The sequence below is a fragment of the Rhinolophus ferrumequinum genome, chromosome 17 (assembly GCF_004115265.2).
Source record: "Rhinolophus ferrumequinum isolate MPI-CBG mRhiFer1 chromosome 17, mRhiFer1_v1.p, whole genome shotgun sequence".
NCBI lineage: Eukaryota > Metazoa > Chordata > Mammalia > Chiroptera > Rhinolophidae > Rhinolophus > Rhinolophus ferrumequinum.
Genome location: NC_046300.1, coordinates 57,825,107 through 57,845,050, shown reverse-complemented (window position 1 = coordinate 57,845,050; position 19,944 = coordinate 57,825,107). Strand labels below are relative to the sequence as shown.

At 38.2% G+C, this 19,944-nt stretch overlaps 1 protein-coding gene across 2 annotated transcripts in view; it reads left to right on the top strand.

The window, feature by feature from the left end:
• Positions 1-19,944, top strand: part of LOC117036615 (cadherin-related family member 3-like) — an 82,784-nt gene that overhangs the window by 18,365 nt on the left and 44,475 nt on the right. For both annotated transcript variants that reach the window (XM_033131633.1, XM_033131631.1), the window contains exons 3-4: positions 524-695; positions 2,184-2,272. In XM_033131633.1, coding sequence (XP_032987524.1) covers positions 524-695; positions 2,184-2,272 — 261 coding nt within the window. The remainder of the gene's footprint in view (positions 1-523; positions 696-2,183; positions 2,273-19,944) is intronic.

The following is a 19,944-nucleotide window of genomic DNA, read 5'->3' as shown; positions in this document are numbered from 1 at the left end:
AGGGGCAGGAGGGCCTCTTACACTCTCTTTTCATCCATTTATAGGTGCTCGGCAGTTTAGGCTTATGATTAAGGACAAGACGGTGAAGTCAGATGGAGGCAGGACCACTGCCTTTCTCTCCAAAACTTGGCCAAGCTCCTTAACTCTTTAGCCTCAATTTCTGCATTTGTAAAGTGCATCCAATAATAGTCCCCATTTGCAATAAAAAGAGTAGAATGGCACGTTTGTTAAGTGCTTAGAATGATCCCTTACAAATTAGAGTTGGGAAAGAGACTCAATAAACTTTGTTATCAGGAAGACTAACATGAAAATGTGGGAAGGGGGAAAGAGATATAACGTATGAATTTTCTGTTCATAGAGGTTTTTAATAAATCAGGTCATCTTACTTCCCATTTTAAGTACAAGATTTTTATCTCTCTTTTTTTTTTAACAATGCTGATTCATATTGGGAATTATAGATCTAAATTATCCTTATGAAGCTAGTCATTCACTCCATTATTCTGCACTTCTTCATTTCCTTTAGTTATTCATCACGGGAGTACCCAAGCTGGACTTTGAGACGGTGACTCTCTACTCCTTGATAATCTATGCCAAAGACAACCAAGGGGCGACAGCGTCACAGACCATTTTAATACAGATTGCTGATGTGAATGAACCTCCCACCTTCAGTGGATCCCTTGCTCAGGGAGACCAAGGTACAGAGCTCTTCTCTTGGGGAAAGAAGGATGCAGTCGATACATACGTGTGGACTTATGTGTCCCGTGTCCTATGTGCTCTCATAGTGTCATGGCTCTATGAGGGATAAGGAGACTAATGATAACAAAAATAATGATGAAGGGCTGCCACTTGTCAGGCACTAACTACGTAGCAGGCACTGTCCCAAGCGCGTCAGATGGATTAGTGTACGGAACACTCCTAGCACTGGAGGTAGGTGCTACTTGTATTTATGATGTATACATGAGTAAACAGACTTAGCGGAAGTAACTTGTCAGTGTTTCAAAACTTCTTTTATCTGTTTGACTATTGTGTACTAAAATGATTCCTTTATTCATGTAATTATTTAATTAAGTGTATCTATGTTATTATTAAGTTTGAAACTTTGTGGGGGCAGGGATCATATCCTTTTCGCACTCTTTCTCTCTCTCTCTGATTTTCACCACATGTGAATCTTTCTCTAACTCTTGTCTCTTCTTTTGTCATCTGTCTCTTTCTATGTAGTTAAGTATTTAATACTTCCATGTGGCTGATTCATGTTTTCTCTTAAAAACATAAACATTTGAGGTTTAGACGTTGAGGGGGCCACTAACCTGGGAGAGGTGCTAATCCTGTGCGAGCCTCAGTTTCCTCATTGGTTAAACTGAGATATTAATACCTTCTTGAGGAAGCTCACCTGAGACAGTGTGTTAATGAGTCAACCATTGTGCTGGGCAAGCAAGTGGAAGCTGAATCAATGTTACTCTTCTTCCATCCCCTCCCCTAGGCAAATAATAAACTCCTCAAGGGCAGATCCAAGGTCAAATTCCATGCTTCTGACTTCTAAAACAGTGAGCCTGGCACCAGGTTGCTTGTGGACACTCCAGGAGCATTTGCTAATGGGACGCCCAGGCCAGCGTCTTGGCCATAGTCCAAACAGGCCTGTGGATGCCTTTTCTATCCACAAATGCTGCCCCCTCAGCAAAATAGTGCACGAGGAGTCCCCTACTGCCCCAGTGTTCCTGATCCTGGAAGAGTGGTTTGACGAATAAATGTGCAAGTTTGTGGTCCCTGCTGTTTTAAAAATGAATAGAAAGAGTGCAAACTTGAGGAAAAGACAGACACTAATAAAATCGTCAGACAATATTAATGTATTACCTGTGTGACCTTGAGTCAGTTAGTCAATCTTTCTAAACCTCAGTAAAGTGGAAATAATAATGTCCCCAATGATGTCAAGTGCTTAACAATCAGAAAATGTTCAACATTGTTATTGTTTAAATTTATAGGTCTCTTTGTTCTATACCTGACACATGATAGATACTTGATAACTTGTATCTATTATTATCATTATTATGGATTATTATGATTCGTGGGAATCACCCTATAACAACATCTGTGCTGAGCAAGCACAGTGCCTTAAGTTTTATCTAAAATCTAGGAGTGGATGAGGGGTTTTTGGCTTATAATATCTATTCTATGTTTTCTGGCAGTTACTGAGATTTATATCCTAGAAGACACTGCCCTGGGCACAATCATTTACAGAGCAGCAGCCAAGGATCCAGAAGATGCTGTTTTGGAGGTAATTTATAGTTTGGGGCAGAAAATATCAGTGCCTGGTAGTTTTATGTATAACTATATTCACATATAAAGCCACAGAGACAATCAGATCCTTTATACTACAATTCATGTTCCAAACATACCTTTTGCTTCAAATATCAGGACACTTCAGGAGAAAATGATTGTGGCTGGGTTGTCTGGGTAATTGCTTCTCTTTTAGTCTATTCCACCCTGTGCAGGCAGGCCCAGCGAATCCGTAGGTAATTTGACAAAAGATGCCAAGCCATTTCATTTTGTTCTTGGCTACACACTCACTGTTGAGAAACAATACAGCTTTCTGGTAGAATTAATTTGTATTTCAAAATGCTGGTCTCATCCTAGGGCTTTACAATGCCCCAGGAATGCACTTATTTTCAGAATAGGTGTCTCCCAGTCCTAGAAACCATGAGGGCGAGGAAACTTATGAACTTGGTGCAAAGAGGCTTGGATTTAAATCCTAACTTTACTGCTACAAGTCATTCAACATTTCTGCCTTTCTGTGTTAACTATAAAATTGTGGAAAGGAGATCTGTTTTGTCTTCTCTCCTATCGTTTTCTCTCCTAATGGACTTGAAAGTAGTTTTTAAACTGTAAAATATCTTACACTTGACAAAATTTGTATTACTGTCTTAATTTTTGATGCCATGTGGAATGGTTATGGCATTATTAAGGTGTAACATTTTCAACTAGTGGACTGATGGGAGACAAGAATATCATGTTTTTATTTTTTAATGTTGTATCACTTTCCCAAATTGGCTGAAAATTAGAGAATTATACATGTTGATGCTATACTTTCAATACTTACAATTTACTTATAATGCCTCTGAGTCCTTGTTCAAGGCAACTTAACTTTCACAATATTTTCTTTAAACAAATAAATGGTCACTAATATTTGAGGCACTGTCCACATGGCTTTTAAAAGTACTGAATATACTCAAGTAACTACATGCAAAAAGCCAGTGCTGTTGTCAAGCTCCTCTTTCCCCCGACCATTTGTCTCGACCTCCTACCAATAGAACAATCCCACATCCAATATGGGACTGGAAAGGTCACAGCTTCCTTTACAACATGCAATTAAGCCACCTAATCATGCATATTCCTCCAAATCACCGTGTTCAAGATTATAGTATTGAATCCAGCACTGAGCAGTTCTAGCCATGAGAGAATCAGACACCATGTTGCAATTGCGTCCTTGATGCTCTCCATAGCATGTCACCCACCATGTTGACATTTTAGGGTGGAAAGAGCATCACAGTCCAATAGGGTTTAGCGATGCCTCTAACATGCAATTACAATGACTTACTAGCCAACTAATGCAAGTAATTTATTTCAAATGAAGGACTACCAAATGCTTGTTCATACAGATTAAATGCTTCTGGCCCTGGCTGTATGCTTTTCTTAGAAGAGAACTGGATCCTGGGCCATATATGGAAGGCTGGGCCATAAATGCAACGTTCTTTGTGAATTTTACCAAACGTGGAATGACATTTCAGGGTTGACGTAGGCTGTGGAAACTTACATTTAGACACACTCCTGCACATATATCCTGCTGACACAGTAGGTCAGACCAAATGTGCTATTCAAGCACTCATGACTGGGCAATAACTTTCATTTGTTTGACCCTTTATATTAATTCAGAGAAAAGCTTGTTCTATTCTGGGGAAGAGCTCACCACTGCTTTGGAGCCTGATGTGTGATGATAATAATGACGACTTTAATAACTCTTAAGTCTTTATCATGAATCCTTATTTAAAATTGAATCCCTATGTGATTCCTGAAGTAGATGCTATTATCTACCATAATATTAAAAAATGGATCAATAAGCTAGAATATTATGTCTTTAATGTACAGATGAGGAACACTAGGCTAATAGAGATGAAGCAATTTGCCTAAAGAATAAGCAGTGGAGTTGTGATTCAAATCAATGTTCATTTTGCTCTAAAGCCTATATGTTTCCTATCATATCATCAATTCCCAAAGTGCTTCCACAAAACCCAAGCTCTACTAGAGAAATATAAGAGATCCATGGGAAACATAAAAGATCCTCTGATCAAATAATTTTTGGAAACAATATCTATATATCTCCTCTAAATTCAAAATGCACAGCATATCAAATGCCCTGAGGAGTTCTCTAATAGAGAGATGTTTATTTAATCATATTTGCTCTAATTATTTTTCCGTAGTACATTTTAAATAAAATGTAACACCTGTTAACATTTTACATAATGGCTAATTAGCATTCCAGAGAGTAGAAAGATTACACTAGATCCCAGTGGAAAATTGATATAATGTGTCATGTCTCTGGGATTGTTATAATGATGAAAGATGAAATTCCAAGTGAGGACCCGATTCATAGTAATTCATGTAATGAGTGGATTTCATCCATATCTAAGTTCCAGGACTAAAACTTTCCATGCTGCATCATATTGCTGCTGATGATTTAAGATCCCTGACACTCTGGTTCTGGGGGTATTTCAAGATATAGAAAAAGTGGGACCTCTTATCATGAACAAATTGAAAATCAATTACTTTTCTTGGACATATCAGGGCAAAAAAGCATTTCAAAATCTGGAGAAACAGTTGAATCCAGGGAGTCACAGAAACTTCTGCTTACTTGTAGCAGAAACTGCTAGAGCCATAAACTGGTATAAAGACTTACATGGTAATTTTGATGAATTGCTAGAGGCTGAGTACAGACTAGTATGAGAATGAGAAACTTCTGGGTACTGCAATCTTAGGGGGCCATACACTTTCATTGGTTTTACCATCAAGAACTCCATTAGGTTCACACAGTGAAGATCCAAGAAAAATCACCTTGTGTCTTTGGAAGAGAGAGAAGAAAAGAATCATTGTGAAATAAACCCAGAGCCTTCTCCATAACAAAGGCCTACTCTTCAGGGAAAAAGAATTTTCCTGAGCCTTATCTCACCTGGGATATACAGACACACACACACACACATATGCACACCCCTGGGCAAATCATATTCAAGGTTCAGAAAACCAAAGACAAAGGGAAAAATCTTGACAGAAGTCACAGGGCAAAAAACACCTTGCCTACAGAGGAACAAGAATAACAAATACAGCAGACTTCTCAATAGAAGCCATGCAAGCAGGAAGAAAGTGGAATGAAATATTGAAGATGCTGAAAGAAAAAGGAGTCAATAAAGAAGTATATATCCATTGAAACTATCCTTCAAAAGCAAAAGAGGAATAAATAATTTCCCAGATAAGCAAAAACTGAAGAAATTCATTACCAACGTACCTGAACTGCAAGAAATGTTAAAGGAAGTTCATCAGCAAGAATGGAAAATCATGTAGGTCAGAAACTCAAATCTACATAAAGAAAGCAGGAGCATGAGAGAAGAAATAAATAAAGGTAAAATAATATTTTTAATTTATCACATTTAATTAGATAAATTAAATGTGTTAGAAGATTATAGCATATTGATAAGTGAAATGAATGATGCAATATCCTAATGACAGGAGGGAGAAATTGGAAATAAGATACCTACACTGTCTATAAAATGATGTAGAGTTATTTGAAGCTACATTTAGGTTAGTTAAAAATGTGTTTTGACAACTCTGAGACAATAACTAAAAAAATTTAAAAATACATATAATTAATATGCTAAGAGAAGATTAGTGGAATCATGTAAAATGATCAATTAAAACAAAGAGAGTAGGGGGAGAAAACAAAGGATAAATACAATGAAAAGAAAACAGTTACAAACATGGTAGATATTAATTCAGCTAATCCGAATGGTCTAATGCACCAATTCAAAGACAAAAATAGTTAGACTGGATTTTTAAAAAAGGCCCAACTGTATCTTGTCTGCAAAAAAACCCTACTTTAAATATAAAAACTCAAACAAGTTCAAAGTAAAGAGATAGAGAATGATATACCCTGTTAACACCAATCCAAGAATAGCTGGAGTAGCTATATTAATTTGAAACAAAAAATGGAGAGTGGGCATCTAGAGAATGCCCAAAAATGGCCAGTCAGCAATGGGATGATTAAAAAATGGCTACAGCTAGAAGACCCACCTCCTTTCCCACAGTGCAGTAATGAAATCCCTCAGTGACTTGAGGCTGACCCTACTCCTCTCTATAGAGGTCTTCCTGATGCTTCCTCCGGACTCACCTCTACCCCAACTCTCCATGTCACACCCCACATATTACAAATCCCATCCACCATGGCCAGTGTGACCTTAACCTTCCTGGTTCAGTGGTGGTGAAGGGGTAGCATGTGACTTTCTCTATTGTGTATCACATTGAAAGTCAATTTTGGAAGTCTAAATACATGATCTCAATTCATTTCTGCTTTAAGAATCCTGCTTTTTGAGGCAGTGTAGATATCTCTGACTGTCATGAACAAGAAGCGGGGAGAGAGGTATCTTGCTCACTATGTATTTTGTCTTTTTTCCCTCTTCTTCCGCCTGCCCCCCACCCCACTCCGGTTCAAGCCGTAGTTTCTCAGTCTAGTTGTGTAGGACACAGCTCCCTGGTCCATGCTGATATTATGAGCCTTGCGCTCCCCCAGCTGAGGCAGTGAATCGCTAGGTTGACAGTCGACCGTTGGCCGCTCACCGCAGCTCACCGCAGCTCAGGGCAGCTCTCACCGGTTGCCTGCCGCTCACGCTGGCCACCAGCCACTCCTGGCTGCACACGGTAGCCCATGGCAGCACAGCAACCCATGGCTGCTCGCTGCAGCCCAGCTCCAGGGACAGCTGTTGTTCACTATCTTAGCTGTAGAGGGCGCAGCTCACTGGCCCACGTGGGAATCGAACCGGTGATCTTGGTGCCAGGAACACGGCGTTCCAACTACCTGTGCCACGGGGCCCCCCTGTCTTTTCTTTTCTTAATGGTGAAATAAACATATTCCCTAAAAGTTATCTTTCAAAATATTGTGTTGTATCTCATAGTGTCTATCAAAATAGTTGATTAGCTCCTTGTGAAAATAAGCCCAGTCTTTGAGAACGAGCAGAATGTTGGGACAGTGGAGAGAAATGAGAGTGGGGTTGAAGGTAGGAGGATGGAATTGGTATTTCCTCGAAATAAGGTTTAATATTGTCATTTCAAGGTAAAAGATTTCATTCAAGTTACCCCAAAGTTAATGACAAAACAGCATATAGATCTTAGATATACATTGTCATTTCAATAATAAACTCTTATTTTCTTTTGGGAATTATATCATTAGCCTAAGTAAATAATCAGCATTCTAATAACTTGTTGGAAAGATTTTTTAAAACCCTAATAAAGAATAAAGTTTGAAAGTTTTATGGTAGCCCTTGAAAGATAAAAAGATATATCATTTAATGACAAATAGAAATCTATTTCTATGGTTTCATTATTTTTCCCTCTTTGAAAAAATAAGTGCAATGAATCAATGTAGGCCACAGATTACATATGGAAATAAACAATATTTTCCATTCAGTCAAGTATATTGACTGAAGGCTAACAATGATAAGATTTTAGGGTAAAGTGATATTTGGAAATTCTAAGAGGCATAATTAGTGGTGAAATCATCAAATGACTCAACAGCTAGGCTGCAGTAGAGCTTATAATTATGGATCTGAGGGTTTTAATTATATACTCCTATTTTATAACTCAGCTGTAAAACAAGCATTAAAGGGGAGAAAAGATGAGTCTTATAGAGTTAGAAATCAGAATATATGAATTTTGCTTTATAATTTGGGTGCCAATTCTAGTTTTAATGGGTTGAGTTTTTTTCCAAATATTTTTATTAAAAATATAGTTAACATACAATATTATATTAGTTTCAGGTGTACACAATAATTATCCAACATTTATATACCTAAAGAAGTGATCACCATAATAAGTCCAGCAACCACCTGACACCATAGCATGCTATCACAATATTACTGACTATATTCCCTATGCTCTATGTTACATCCCCATGACTTATTTGTTTTATACCCGGAAATTTGAACCTCTTATTGCCCTTCACTTTTCTCCCACCTTTAAAATTTTTCAGTTACAGTTGACATTTAATATTATTTTATATTTCAGGTGTACAGCATATAGTTAGACATTTATATAATTTAAGAAGTGATCCCCTTGACTAATCTAGTACTCACCTGGCACTATATGAGGTCTGATAATTAAATTAATGAACTTGCCATTGTGTACTTACATTGGCAGCACTGTACAAACAGCTCGGTAAGGTTTCATAACCTTGGTATATCTGTGTCTCACAGCTGTGTTCATGTCAACGTGTGGCAGTGTCTTGCTGACTGGCATTCATTATTGTTGTTGAGTGTTTTTGTGTGTCGTTGCAAGAATGCTTGAGTTTGAGTTGGAGCAACAAACAAACATTAAATTTCTTGTTAAACTTGGCAAGAGTGGAAGTGAAATCAGGGACATGTTAGTCCAAGTTTATGGGGGTAATGCCGTGAAGAAAACAGCAGTGTACAAATGGATTAAAAGCAGTTTTTCTGAGGGGAGAGAATATGTCACTGATTAAGAGAGGTCAGGGCAACAGTAATGAGCAAAACTGATGAAAACATTGCAAAACTTCATCGATTGTGCGTCAAAATCATCAGCTGACTATGAGAAGCATAGCAGACCAAGTGAAATAGATAGGGAAATAGTTAGGAAAATCTTAATGAAAACCTTGGCATGAGAAAGGTGTGTGCAAAAATGGTCCTGAAGGAGCTCACCAATGAACAAAAGCAAAGGAGGGTCAATGTTTGCCAAGACCTTTTTGAGAGACAAGACGATGTTATGGGCCATGTTATCACTGGTGATGAAACATGGGTGTACCAATACGACCCTGAAACAAAGCATCAAAGTGCACAATGGAAGCCAGCCAATTCTCCACGACCAAAATATTCCATTAGCCCAAATCAAGAGTCAAAACGATGTTGCTAAAGTTTTTTGATATCAGAGGGATTATTCATTATGAATTTGTACCAACTAGACAAACAGTTAACCAAGTTTACTATTTGGAAGTGCTGAAAAGGCTGTGTGAGAAAGTTAGATGAAAACGACCTGAACTTTTCACCAACAATTCATGGCTTTGCATCATGACAACGCACCGGCTCACATGGCACTGTCTGTGAGGGAATTTTTAGCCAGTAAACAAATAACTGTATTGGAACATCCTCTCTACTCACCCAATGACTTCTTTCTTTACCCGAAGATAAAGGAAATATTGAAAGGAAGACATTTTCATGACATTTTCAGGACACCAAGAGTAATCCAGATGACAGATCTGATGGCCATTCCAGAAAAACAGTTCCAAAATTGCTTTGAAGGGTGGACTAGGTGCTGGTGTCAGTGCACAGTTTCCCAAGGGGAGTACTTTGAAGGTGGCCATAGTGATATTCAGCAATGAGGTATGTAGCAATTTTTCTAGGATGAGTTCAAGAACTTAATTGTGAAATCTCATACATAGTTAGTATTACCATATTATTGACTATATTCCCTATGCTTTACTTTACATCTCCACGATTACTTTGTAACTACTAATTTGTACTTAATCTCATCACCTTTTCACTCTGCCTTTCAACCCACCTTCCATCTATCACCCCTATGAATTAGTACCCACCTGACACCATACCTAGTTATTACAATATTATTGATTATACTCCTTATGCTGTACCCTACATTCCTATGACTACTTTGTAACAACCAATTTGTACTTCTTAATCCCTTCCCCCTTTTCAACCACACCCCCAACTCCACTCCGATCTGGCAATCATCAAAATGTTCTCTGTATCTATGAGTCTGTTTCTGTTTTGTTTGTTTGTTTTTGTTTTTAGAATCCACATGTAAGCCAAATAACATTGCATCTGTCTTTCACTGTCTGACATACTCCACTCAGCACAACACTTTGCAGGTCCATCCATGCTGCCGCAGATGGCAAGAACCCATTCCAGGGCCAAGCAATATTCCATTGCATATATGTACCACCAACTCTTTATCCATTCTTCTATGGACACCCAGGCTGCCTCCACATCTTGACCATTGTGAACAATGCTGCAATGAACACACGGACGTACACGTCCCCTTAAAGTAGCATTTTGGGTTTCTTCAGATAAATATCCTGAAGTGGGATTACTGGGTCCTTCATTATCTTTTGTTATAGCCTTTGTTTTAAAGTCTATTTTGTCTGGTGTAAGTATTGCTGCTCTAGTTTTTGTTTGTTTGTTTCTGTTTTCATGAAATGACTTTTTCCAATGCTTTACTTTCAGTCTGTGCATGTCTTTCAATCTGAGGTGAATTTCTTGTAGGCAGCATATGTAAGGGTTTTGTTTTTCTTATCTATTCACCCATCAAATATTTTTGATTGGAGCATTTAATCGACTTACATTGAAAGCAATTGTTGATAGATATGTAGTTATTGCCATTTTATTATTCAAATTTTTGATCTTTTTTTTTTTTCATCTTAAAGAAGTCTAATATTCCTTGTAATTCTGGTTTGGTAGTAATAAACTCCTTTAGCGTTTTCTTATCTGGGAAGCTCTTTATCTGTCCTTTGATTTTAAATGATAGCCTTGCTGTGTAGAGTACCCTCAGTTGTAGTTCCTTGTTTTTCATCACATTGAATATTTTGTACCAATTCCTTCTGGCCTGCAAAGTTGTTGAGAAATCAGCTGGCAGTCTTATGGGAGCTCCCTTATAAGTTACTAGTTGCCTTTCTCGTGCTGCTTTTAAGATTCTCTCTGTCTTTAACTTTTGCCATTCTAATTATATTGTGTCTTGGTGTGGTCCTCTTTGGGTTCATCTTTTTTGGGACTCTGCACCTCCTGGGCTTGTATGTTTAGATCCTTCACCAGGTTAAGGAAACTTTTTGTCATTGTCTCTTCAAATAGACTCTCAATCCCTTACTTTATCTCTTCTCTTTCTAGTACCCCTATGATGTGAATGTTGTTATGCTTGAGTTTGTCCCAGAGGTCTCTTAAACTATTCTCATTTTTTTGGATTCTTTTTTCTTTTTGCTGTTTTGACTTGGTGCTTTCTGTAAACTGTCTTCCAAGTCACTGATCAATCCTCTGCTTTATCTAGTCTGCTGGTAATTCCTTCTAGTGCATTCTTCATTTCAGTCATTGTAGTCTTCACTTCAGACTGGTTTTTTTTTTTTTAATGGTTTTTTATGCCCTTTTTTGTGCTTGCTATCTCTTTGTTGAAGTTTTCACTAAGTTCTTTGAGCGTCATTATAACCACTGTTTTGAACTCTGTATCTGTTAAGTTGCTTGTCTCCACTTTGTTTAGTTTTTTTTTTCTGGAGTTTTCTCCTGTTCTTTCATTTGGGATGTATTTTTTGTTTCCTCATTTTGGCTGCCTCTCTGTTTTTGTTTTTATGTATTAGGTAGGGCTGCTATGTCTCCCAGTCTTTCTGGGTGGCCTTATGCCATAGGGATCCTGTGGGGCCCAGTGGCACAGTCTCCCTGGTCACCTGAGCTGGATGATCCATGAGTGTCCCTTGTGCGGGTTGTGTGTGCCCTCCTGTTATAGTTGAGCCTTGATTGCTATTGGTATGTCAGTGGGTGAGATTTACCCTCAGGCTGATTGGCTCTGGGATTTGGCCATGTCCACAAATTATGGGCTTACCCCATGGAGCAGGATATTCCCCAGAGTGCTCTCATGTTGAGACCCTTTGTGTATGCTGCTTGTGGGGCTAATTGGGTGGTGCTCTGCTGTAGTTTGATGCCAACCTCCAAGTATGTTGGTTCTGAGGCCTCTTGTGAGAGGCTTTGGTGCAGGCCCAGGTCAGTCACTACCTGTGAGACTGACTGGAGACTACTTAGTAGGAGCTACAAAACAATCTATGGTCGGTCGCAGCCTGTGCTATACCTGGAGACACGTGGGAGAGGCCACACTGCAAACCGAGGACATCTGCCACCAGTAACTCTGCAAAATGCCAGGACACTCCTAGGCCTGCTGCCACCTCCTACCTCCCATAAGGTTTAGTCACTGATAAAGCCTCCTTCAATAAGCAAGTTAGGTGAGGCAGGGTCTCAGTGAGTGGGTCTCAACAGGGTGGAACAGCAGAGCTCACCAGGCAAATATTAAGATTTATCCTGTGGGGGTGGGCTCAACATGGGAATGATGGCACCCACCTGCTGGCTGCACAGGAGCAGAGCCCCACACAGGGAAAATGGGACTGTGCCTCTAGTCCTCATCCCAAAGTTACACAACTCAGTCTCTCCCCATATGTCTCCAATGTCCACAGAGTCACTGTCCCTCTGCTGGAGACCATGGTAAGTGCCTGCCCGGGCCCTTGAGGAGGATGTCTGGGTTTCTCGTAGCCTTCCATCCTACCAGGAAGGTCGGAATCTCCACTGTTTTTCATAACCAGAAGTTGTGGGGGCTCTTCTTCCCAGCACCAGTACTCTGGGTTGGTGACCCTGATGTGGGGGGCTAGGGTCTCTTGCTCCTTTGTGGGAAACCTCTGTAGGGAGATATCTCCCCCAGTTTTTAACCACCACACATGGGTGTGGGACCAGCCATTTAGCGTCTCTGCCCCTTCTACCAGTCTCGATGTGGCCTCTTCTTTATATCCTTCGTTATAAGCCTTCTGTTCAGCTAGACTTCAGATGGTTCTTTAGGCTGATTGTTCTATAATTTAGTTGTAATTTTGAGACATTCAAGGGATGAGGCAAGCGCAGCGTTGATCTACTCTGCCATTGTGGATCTCCTTAATGGATTATTTTTAAGTATAATCATTTTAGGAAAAGGTCCATGTTGTCTTTTGAATAACTCTATATTTTCAATTTTTGTAAGTTTCATGTGTGTGTGGGTGGGGGAAGCACATCGATAGGTAAAATGTATCCAACTGTTGGTAGTATTAGGTCATGTCACTTCTACATATTTTGCAAACAGAATAAATAAATATGAGTCTGTATCTTCTTTTTGTGAGCCTAATCACTCAGAAAGTATATTAGGATCCTTATGGTTGCAACTTAGAGAAAACTTGACCCAAGTGATAATTTTGGCTGCAATAACTGAAAAGACTGGGCTTCCAGCACAGCTGAATTCTGGGTTTACATGATGTAAGCAGGAAATGATGTAAGTAGATTAACTATAAGACCCATGATCTTACCCATTTGGTAACAACCAGAGGGCAAGAATTCGAGTCCCTATAGCCTAACAGTTTCAGACCCACTTGAAGCTCCTTCCCTGAGTTCAGGGAATCTCAATGGCTCTGTTTGGTTCATGTGGTAACCTTTAACCAATTACTGTGGCAAGGTAGGATATAATGCACGGATTGGCTTAGGCCTAATTCACATTCCTCACCAGGAATCTTAGGAGGAAAAGATTTGAACTGCAAAATCACAGGGATTGAGAATGAAGGAGGTTGATTTAGCAAAGTGCTGCTATTATAAGTACCTGAATAGAAACTCTACAGTCCAAAACCAAATGCTGCTCACTATAGTGAGACTATCTGTATTGAATCAGCCTATCAAAACTTGCCAAATCTTCCTTAATTTTATTTGGTGTAGACAGAGCCTGTTTATAATTTGAAATTTTCAAAATTTCTTCTCATTTTGTCCATGTTGATCAATATTAAAACTATATTCCCCTGAAAACATTTGTAGAAATAGAAATGGTTCAAAACAGTTAACTTTTAGTGTGGGTTATTGTTTGGCAAAGAAATAATTTCTTCTTGCTATTTTATAACAGTAATCATACTTTGTCATCATTTTAAAAATGCCTCTCATGAAACTATAAGGTCCATAAAAGCAGAAATTGGGTCTGTGTTATTCACAACAGTAAGGTGTCTATGAAGTGCTTAATAAATAAAATAAACTTAAATCAATGAAAAATAAAATAAAATATTTTCCCAGAAAATTGCTTTAAATGTTTTGGCATTTAATAGAACTTTCAAATATTGGAAAAATGTATTAACTGCATAGCAGTTAGAACTCTTTTGAAACCTCTATTTTTCCATTGTATGAATAATTCTTGAGTGACTATTCTGTGTATACTGCTCTAGGTGCTGAGAATAAAAGGTTGAATAAACATTGAATAAGGCATGTAAACTCATAGAGTTTACAATTTAGTGGAGAAAATTGACAACAACCAAAAATACAAATAAATGATATGATGTCAGATAGTAAGTAGTGTGGAAAAAAAATAAAGTGGAGCAAAGGGAAAGAGAGTGATGAGGAGATGGGATGATGGTATGTATTATTTTGGATAGGATAATTAGGAAGGCTCTCTCCAAAGAGATGGTATCTAATCAAAGACCTGGATGAAGTGAGGGAGGGGACTATGCATATACCCTGAGATAGGGTATTGCAGACAAAGACAGCAGTAAGTGTAAAAGCCCTGAGGCAGAAACAGACTTAACACATTTAAGGAACTACAATGACTTCAATGTGACTGAAAAGCAAAAAGTGAGAGGGAGAGTTAGAAAGATGATGGTGGAAATATAGCCAGCATAGCAGCCAGATTACAAAAGCCCCTTTAAACATTGGTAAGGACTGAATTTTATTTTGATTAAAGTAGGATTTTCCTGGAAATTTGGGGGCAGAAGAATAAATGATATTATTTACATTTTTAAAAGATCATGCTAGATTTTGTGTGAAAAATGTTGACTATAAAGAAGCAAGATGGGAAGCAGAGAGAACATTTAGAGAGGATTGCAATAGTTCAGGTGAGAGATGATGGTGGCTTGGTCTAGAATGGTGACTTGGGGTGGTGAGAAGTCATTGGAATTTACACTTTTTTTCTCCATTTTATTATGAAAAATTTCAACTATGTAGAAAAGTTGAAATAGCTGAAAAATTGAAAGAGTGAGCATCCGTAAACTCCTACACTAGGTTCTATAGCTAGTATTTTACCATGTCTTTATGATCGTACAACTATCCATCCTTGTATTCATCCATGAATCACTCCTATTTCATTTATGTATCTCAAAGTGACATATACAGCACCCTTCACTCCTAAACAAGGCAATTTGCATATATTTTAAAGTCGTCTCTGCTCGTTTATAGACTTGTAGACAAATTGGACATAGGGTTTAAAGGAAGGAGGGGAATCAAGACCATTTCTAGGTTTTTGGCTGGAACAACTCTTGAAGAGGAGTGGGGTTGAGAAGGAAAATCAAGTGTTTTGTTTTAGACTAATTGAGATTGATAAGCCAGTTAGACATCCAGGAAGACCAGGCAGTTCCATTACAATTTTCGGAGCTCAGCAAAAACTCAGGGCTGGAGCAGCAATTTAGATTTACCAGTTAACACTTAGTATTTATAGATTGAAATGAAATGAGATTACCTAGGGAGTAAGTGTGGATATAAGAGAGAAGAGAAAAAATTCAATGACTGAATCTGAGGGGGTGCCCCAACATTCGGGGTTAGAAAGAGGAAGAGGACTGAGTAAATAACACTGAGTAGGATCAATAAATAAAAAAGGAAAATCAGGAGAGTTGAGTGTCTCCCAGACGCACAGATGGAAATATTTCAAGAAGAAGGGACTGAGTGAGTACTGCTGAACTGTTGAGGTGATGAGAGCTGAGATTGCTGATCACTGAAGGTGGCAATATGTTAATTGCTGGAACTCAGATAAGTGTCTGGCACATAACAAGTGTTCAGATGGGTAATGCATAGAGAACTTTGGTGACCTTGCTAAGTGGAGTATTTCAGTGGAGTGTTGATAATGAAAGTCTGTTGGAAGAAGCTTCAAGAGAATCAGAGGTGAGGAGAATAAGGAATAGTGAGCAGAGACGACTTTCAAAGAGTTTTCTTAAAAAGCAGAGCAGAAAAATTGAACTGTATCTTGAGGAAGATGTAGAATCAAGGGAAATTTTTATTTTTCAATGATGAGAAATATTATAGCATGTTTTATGTTGATACTAATAATCCAGTAGAGAGGAAAAAATTAATAATGCAGGAGGTAGTGGCAACAATTGCTGGAGTGATGACTTTGGGTAGGCAAGGGGGCATGGCATCCAGTGCGTCAGTGGAGAGCCTAATGTTAGAAGCACAATCTATTTATGTATGGAACCAAGGAGGCATACAGGATATAAGGGACGTATGCAAAACGTTTATTAGGAATAGTAGTTGCATGTTCATTCTCTTGCCCATCCAACAATTACTTACTGAACATTTGTAGTAGTTGCTTCTTATCAGCTGGAGACACATTCCAAGACCCCCAGTGGATGCCTGAAACCATGGAGAGTAAAAAGCCCTATATATACTATGTTTTTCCCCCTGTAAATAAATTCATTTCTATGATAAAGTTTAACTTATAAATAAAGCACAGTAAGAGATTAACAACAATAACTAATAGTAAAATAGAATAATTACAATTATAATGAAAGTTATGTAAATGTCATCTATCTCTCGAAATACCTTATTGTACTGTACTCACCTTTTGAAATAAAGGAATTGCCAGCATCACTACTCTTGCATTTTGAGAACCATTATTAAGTAAAATAAGGGTGACTTGAACACAAACTCGGCAACACATCTGATATCCAAGATGGCTTCTGCGTGACTGATGAGTGGTTAGAGTCTGTGGTGTGGAGACGCTCGACAAAGGGATGAGTCACAGGAGACAGCGTGAGATTTCCTCATGCTGCTCAGAATGGTGTGCAGTTTAAAACTTCTAAATTGTTTATTTCTGGAATATTCCATGTAATATTTTTGGACCACAATTGACCATGGATAACTGAAACCACAAAAAGTGAAACTGCTTATAAGGGGGGAGTACTGTACTCATGTCAAGTAGTGTGCTAGGAATTGAAGCTTTGGCAGTGAGAAAAAGAGACAAAAATCCCTGCCTCCATGCAGCTTATATTTTAGTGGGAGATGATAGACTATATATTTAAATCTAGCAGATGCTGCCAAGTGTTATGGATCAAAATGAAGTGGGTAACAGAATAAGGAATTTTATAAAGGGGTAGTTTGTAATTTTTTAAGTGGTAATCAATGATTTTAAATAGAGTGACCAGGGGATGTTTTCTTTTAATTGCTTCTACGTTTCTCAGTGAAATAGAAAACAAGGTGAGTAGGAGAGAGTGGGGAGAGGAAAGAGGCCTGAAGAGTGGTGGAGATTTGGGAAAAGAGGAGAAAGCATGAATATGTTGCCTCCAAGAGAGGGAGAATGAATTGTCCAGATAAATGTGAAAGGGAACATTCAGAGAAGGGACAGAGGCTATGGGGAGGTTGCTGATGAGAGACTGAATTCTTGAGGGCACATGGGGAAGGTTTGGGGAAGGGTTTGAGGTACCAGATGGGATGAGCAATTGTCCTGGTGATGAGAACTGAACTTCTTGGGGTGACTGAAGTATGTGAACGTGTCCTGATGGTCTCTTAAAGGGGGCAGGATGGGGATAATCTGTACTGATTATCACTAAATACTGCTTGAGACCAGTCTCTTACTAAGTTTATATCATTGATGAGTCGATGTTGTTGAGCAGAGAATAAGAGAGAACATCTTATTGGGAGCAGGAAGAGCTCTTTGTGGCCCCCTGAAACCTGCTATGGGCAGTGTCAAAAATTTGGGACGGGGCAACCATCTCGGGAGCCACTACACAGGAATTCATGATTTGAGTCTATTTACAGAAGGAAAATGAAGATTCAGCAATTATTATCCTGTTCAAAGTCAACAACTGTATTGAACACACAACAAGACAAACAAAAATGTTCTGCTGTTCATATTTGAAAAGTTAATCAGAAATGAACATCACTTCACTTTGTGCCAAACTACACAAATCTTTGCCCAAATTCATTACAAGGAAAACCTTTTGTACTTAATAGAAAAACTATTTGGGGCTGCTTGATGTCAGTTAACACAGCAAGGAAATGATTTACTTTTACCTAATTGGTTTGTGGTAGTGTATACATATCAATGCTCTTATAAAAGTGTATTGTCTGCATTAGTGTCTTTCCTTCACATAAACAGGCAGTGGTCTTATTAAGTGTTTTAATCATAAGTGGATGTTGTATCTTGTGACATGCTTTATTTGCATCTGTTGATATGATCATATGATTTTTGTTCTTTTTGTTGTTTATGTGGTGTATTAAATTGATCAATTTGCATTGGGTTCAGAGAGGATTTTATGAGTTTGACCTCAAAGGCAAAAGAAGTAAAAGCAAAAATAAATGAATGGGACTATATCAAACTAAAAAGCTTCTGGACAGCAAAAGAAACCATCAGCAAAACAAAGAGGCAACCAACTGAATGGGAGAAGATATTCATGAACAATATCTCTGATAAAGAACTAATATCCAAAATATATAAAGAACTCATACAACTCAACAACAAAAAACCCCAAACAATCCAATTAAAAAATGGGCAGAAGATCTGAACAGTCACTTCTCCCAAGAAGACATGCAAATGGCCAACAGATATGTGAGAAAATGCTCAACTTCACTAGCTATTAGGGAAATGCAAATCAAAACCAAAATGAGATACCACCTCACACGTGTTAGAATGGCTATCATAAAAAAGACAGGTGATGGCAAGTGTTGAAGAGGTTGTGGAGAAAAAGGAACCCTCATACACTGTTGGTGGGAATGTAAATTGGTTCAGCCACTATGGAAAACAGCACGGAAGTTCGTCAAAAAATTAAGAATAGAATTATCATACGACCCAGCAATCCCTCTTTTGAGTATCTACCCAACAAATCTGAAAACATCCAAAAAGATATATGCACCCCTGTGTTCATTGCAGCATTATTTATGGTGGCCAAGACATGGAAATAACCAAAGTGTCCTTCAATAGATGATTGTATAAAGAATATGTGGTACATATGTACAGTGGAATATTACTCAGCCATAAGAAATGATGAAATACTGCCATTTGTGACAACATGGATGGATCTTGAGATTGTCATGCTAAGCAAAATAAGTCAAACAGGAAGAATTGAGAACCATATGGCTTCACTCATTTTTGGGATATAGAACTGAAAGCAACAAATGAACAACACAGACAAACAAACGAAAACTCATAGACACAGACAATAGTTTAGTGGTTACCAGAAGGTAATGGGGGAGGGGTGTGGTAGATGAGGGTAAAGGGGGTCAAATGTATGGTGATGGAAGGAGAACTGACTCTGGGTGGTGAACACACAATGTTATATACAGATGATTTATTATAGAATTGTACACTTGAAACCTATATAATTTTACTAACCAATGTCACCCCAATAAATTTAATAAAAAAAAAAAGCATCAAACCATGTTAAAAAAAAAAACACACCACAATACTCATAGATATCACCTCACACTTGTCAGGATGACTATTATAAAAAGCAAAAACAAACAAAAGACAGCAAGTGCTGGTAAGGATGTGGAGAAACCGGAAACCTTGTACACTGTTGATGGGAATACACAATGGTGCAGCTGCCATGAAAAACAGTATGAAAGTTCCTCAAAAAACTAAAAGTAAACTATTATATGATCCAGCAATCTCTTCTGGGCCCACAGTGGCTTGGTCTTCAATCCTAATACCACCTTAAAATTTCATCTTTCTGTGACACCAAGAGAAAGGTGAAAAGTTTGAATCATATACTATCACATTCTTAGAAATTCTAATATGTGGAGAAATATCATTTAGTTTAGGCATGTACTAGCCAAATGAATTTGAGAATTGAGACAATTATCTGCATTATTCAAGCTAAAGAACAATTTTGTTTGAAATAGTATGTAATTGGAGAAAAGCTGATTTTAAGAAACACTT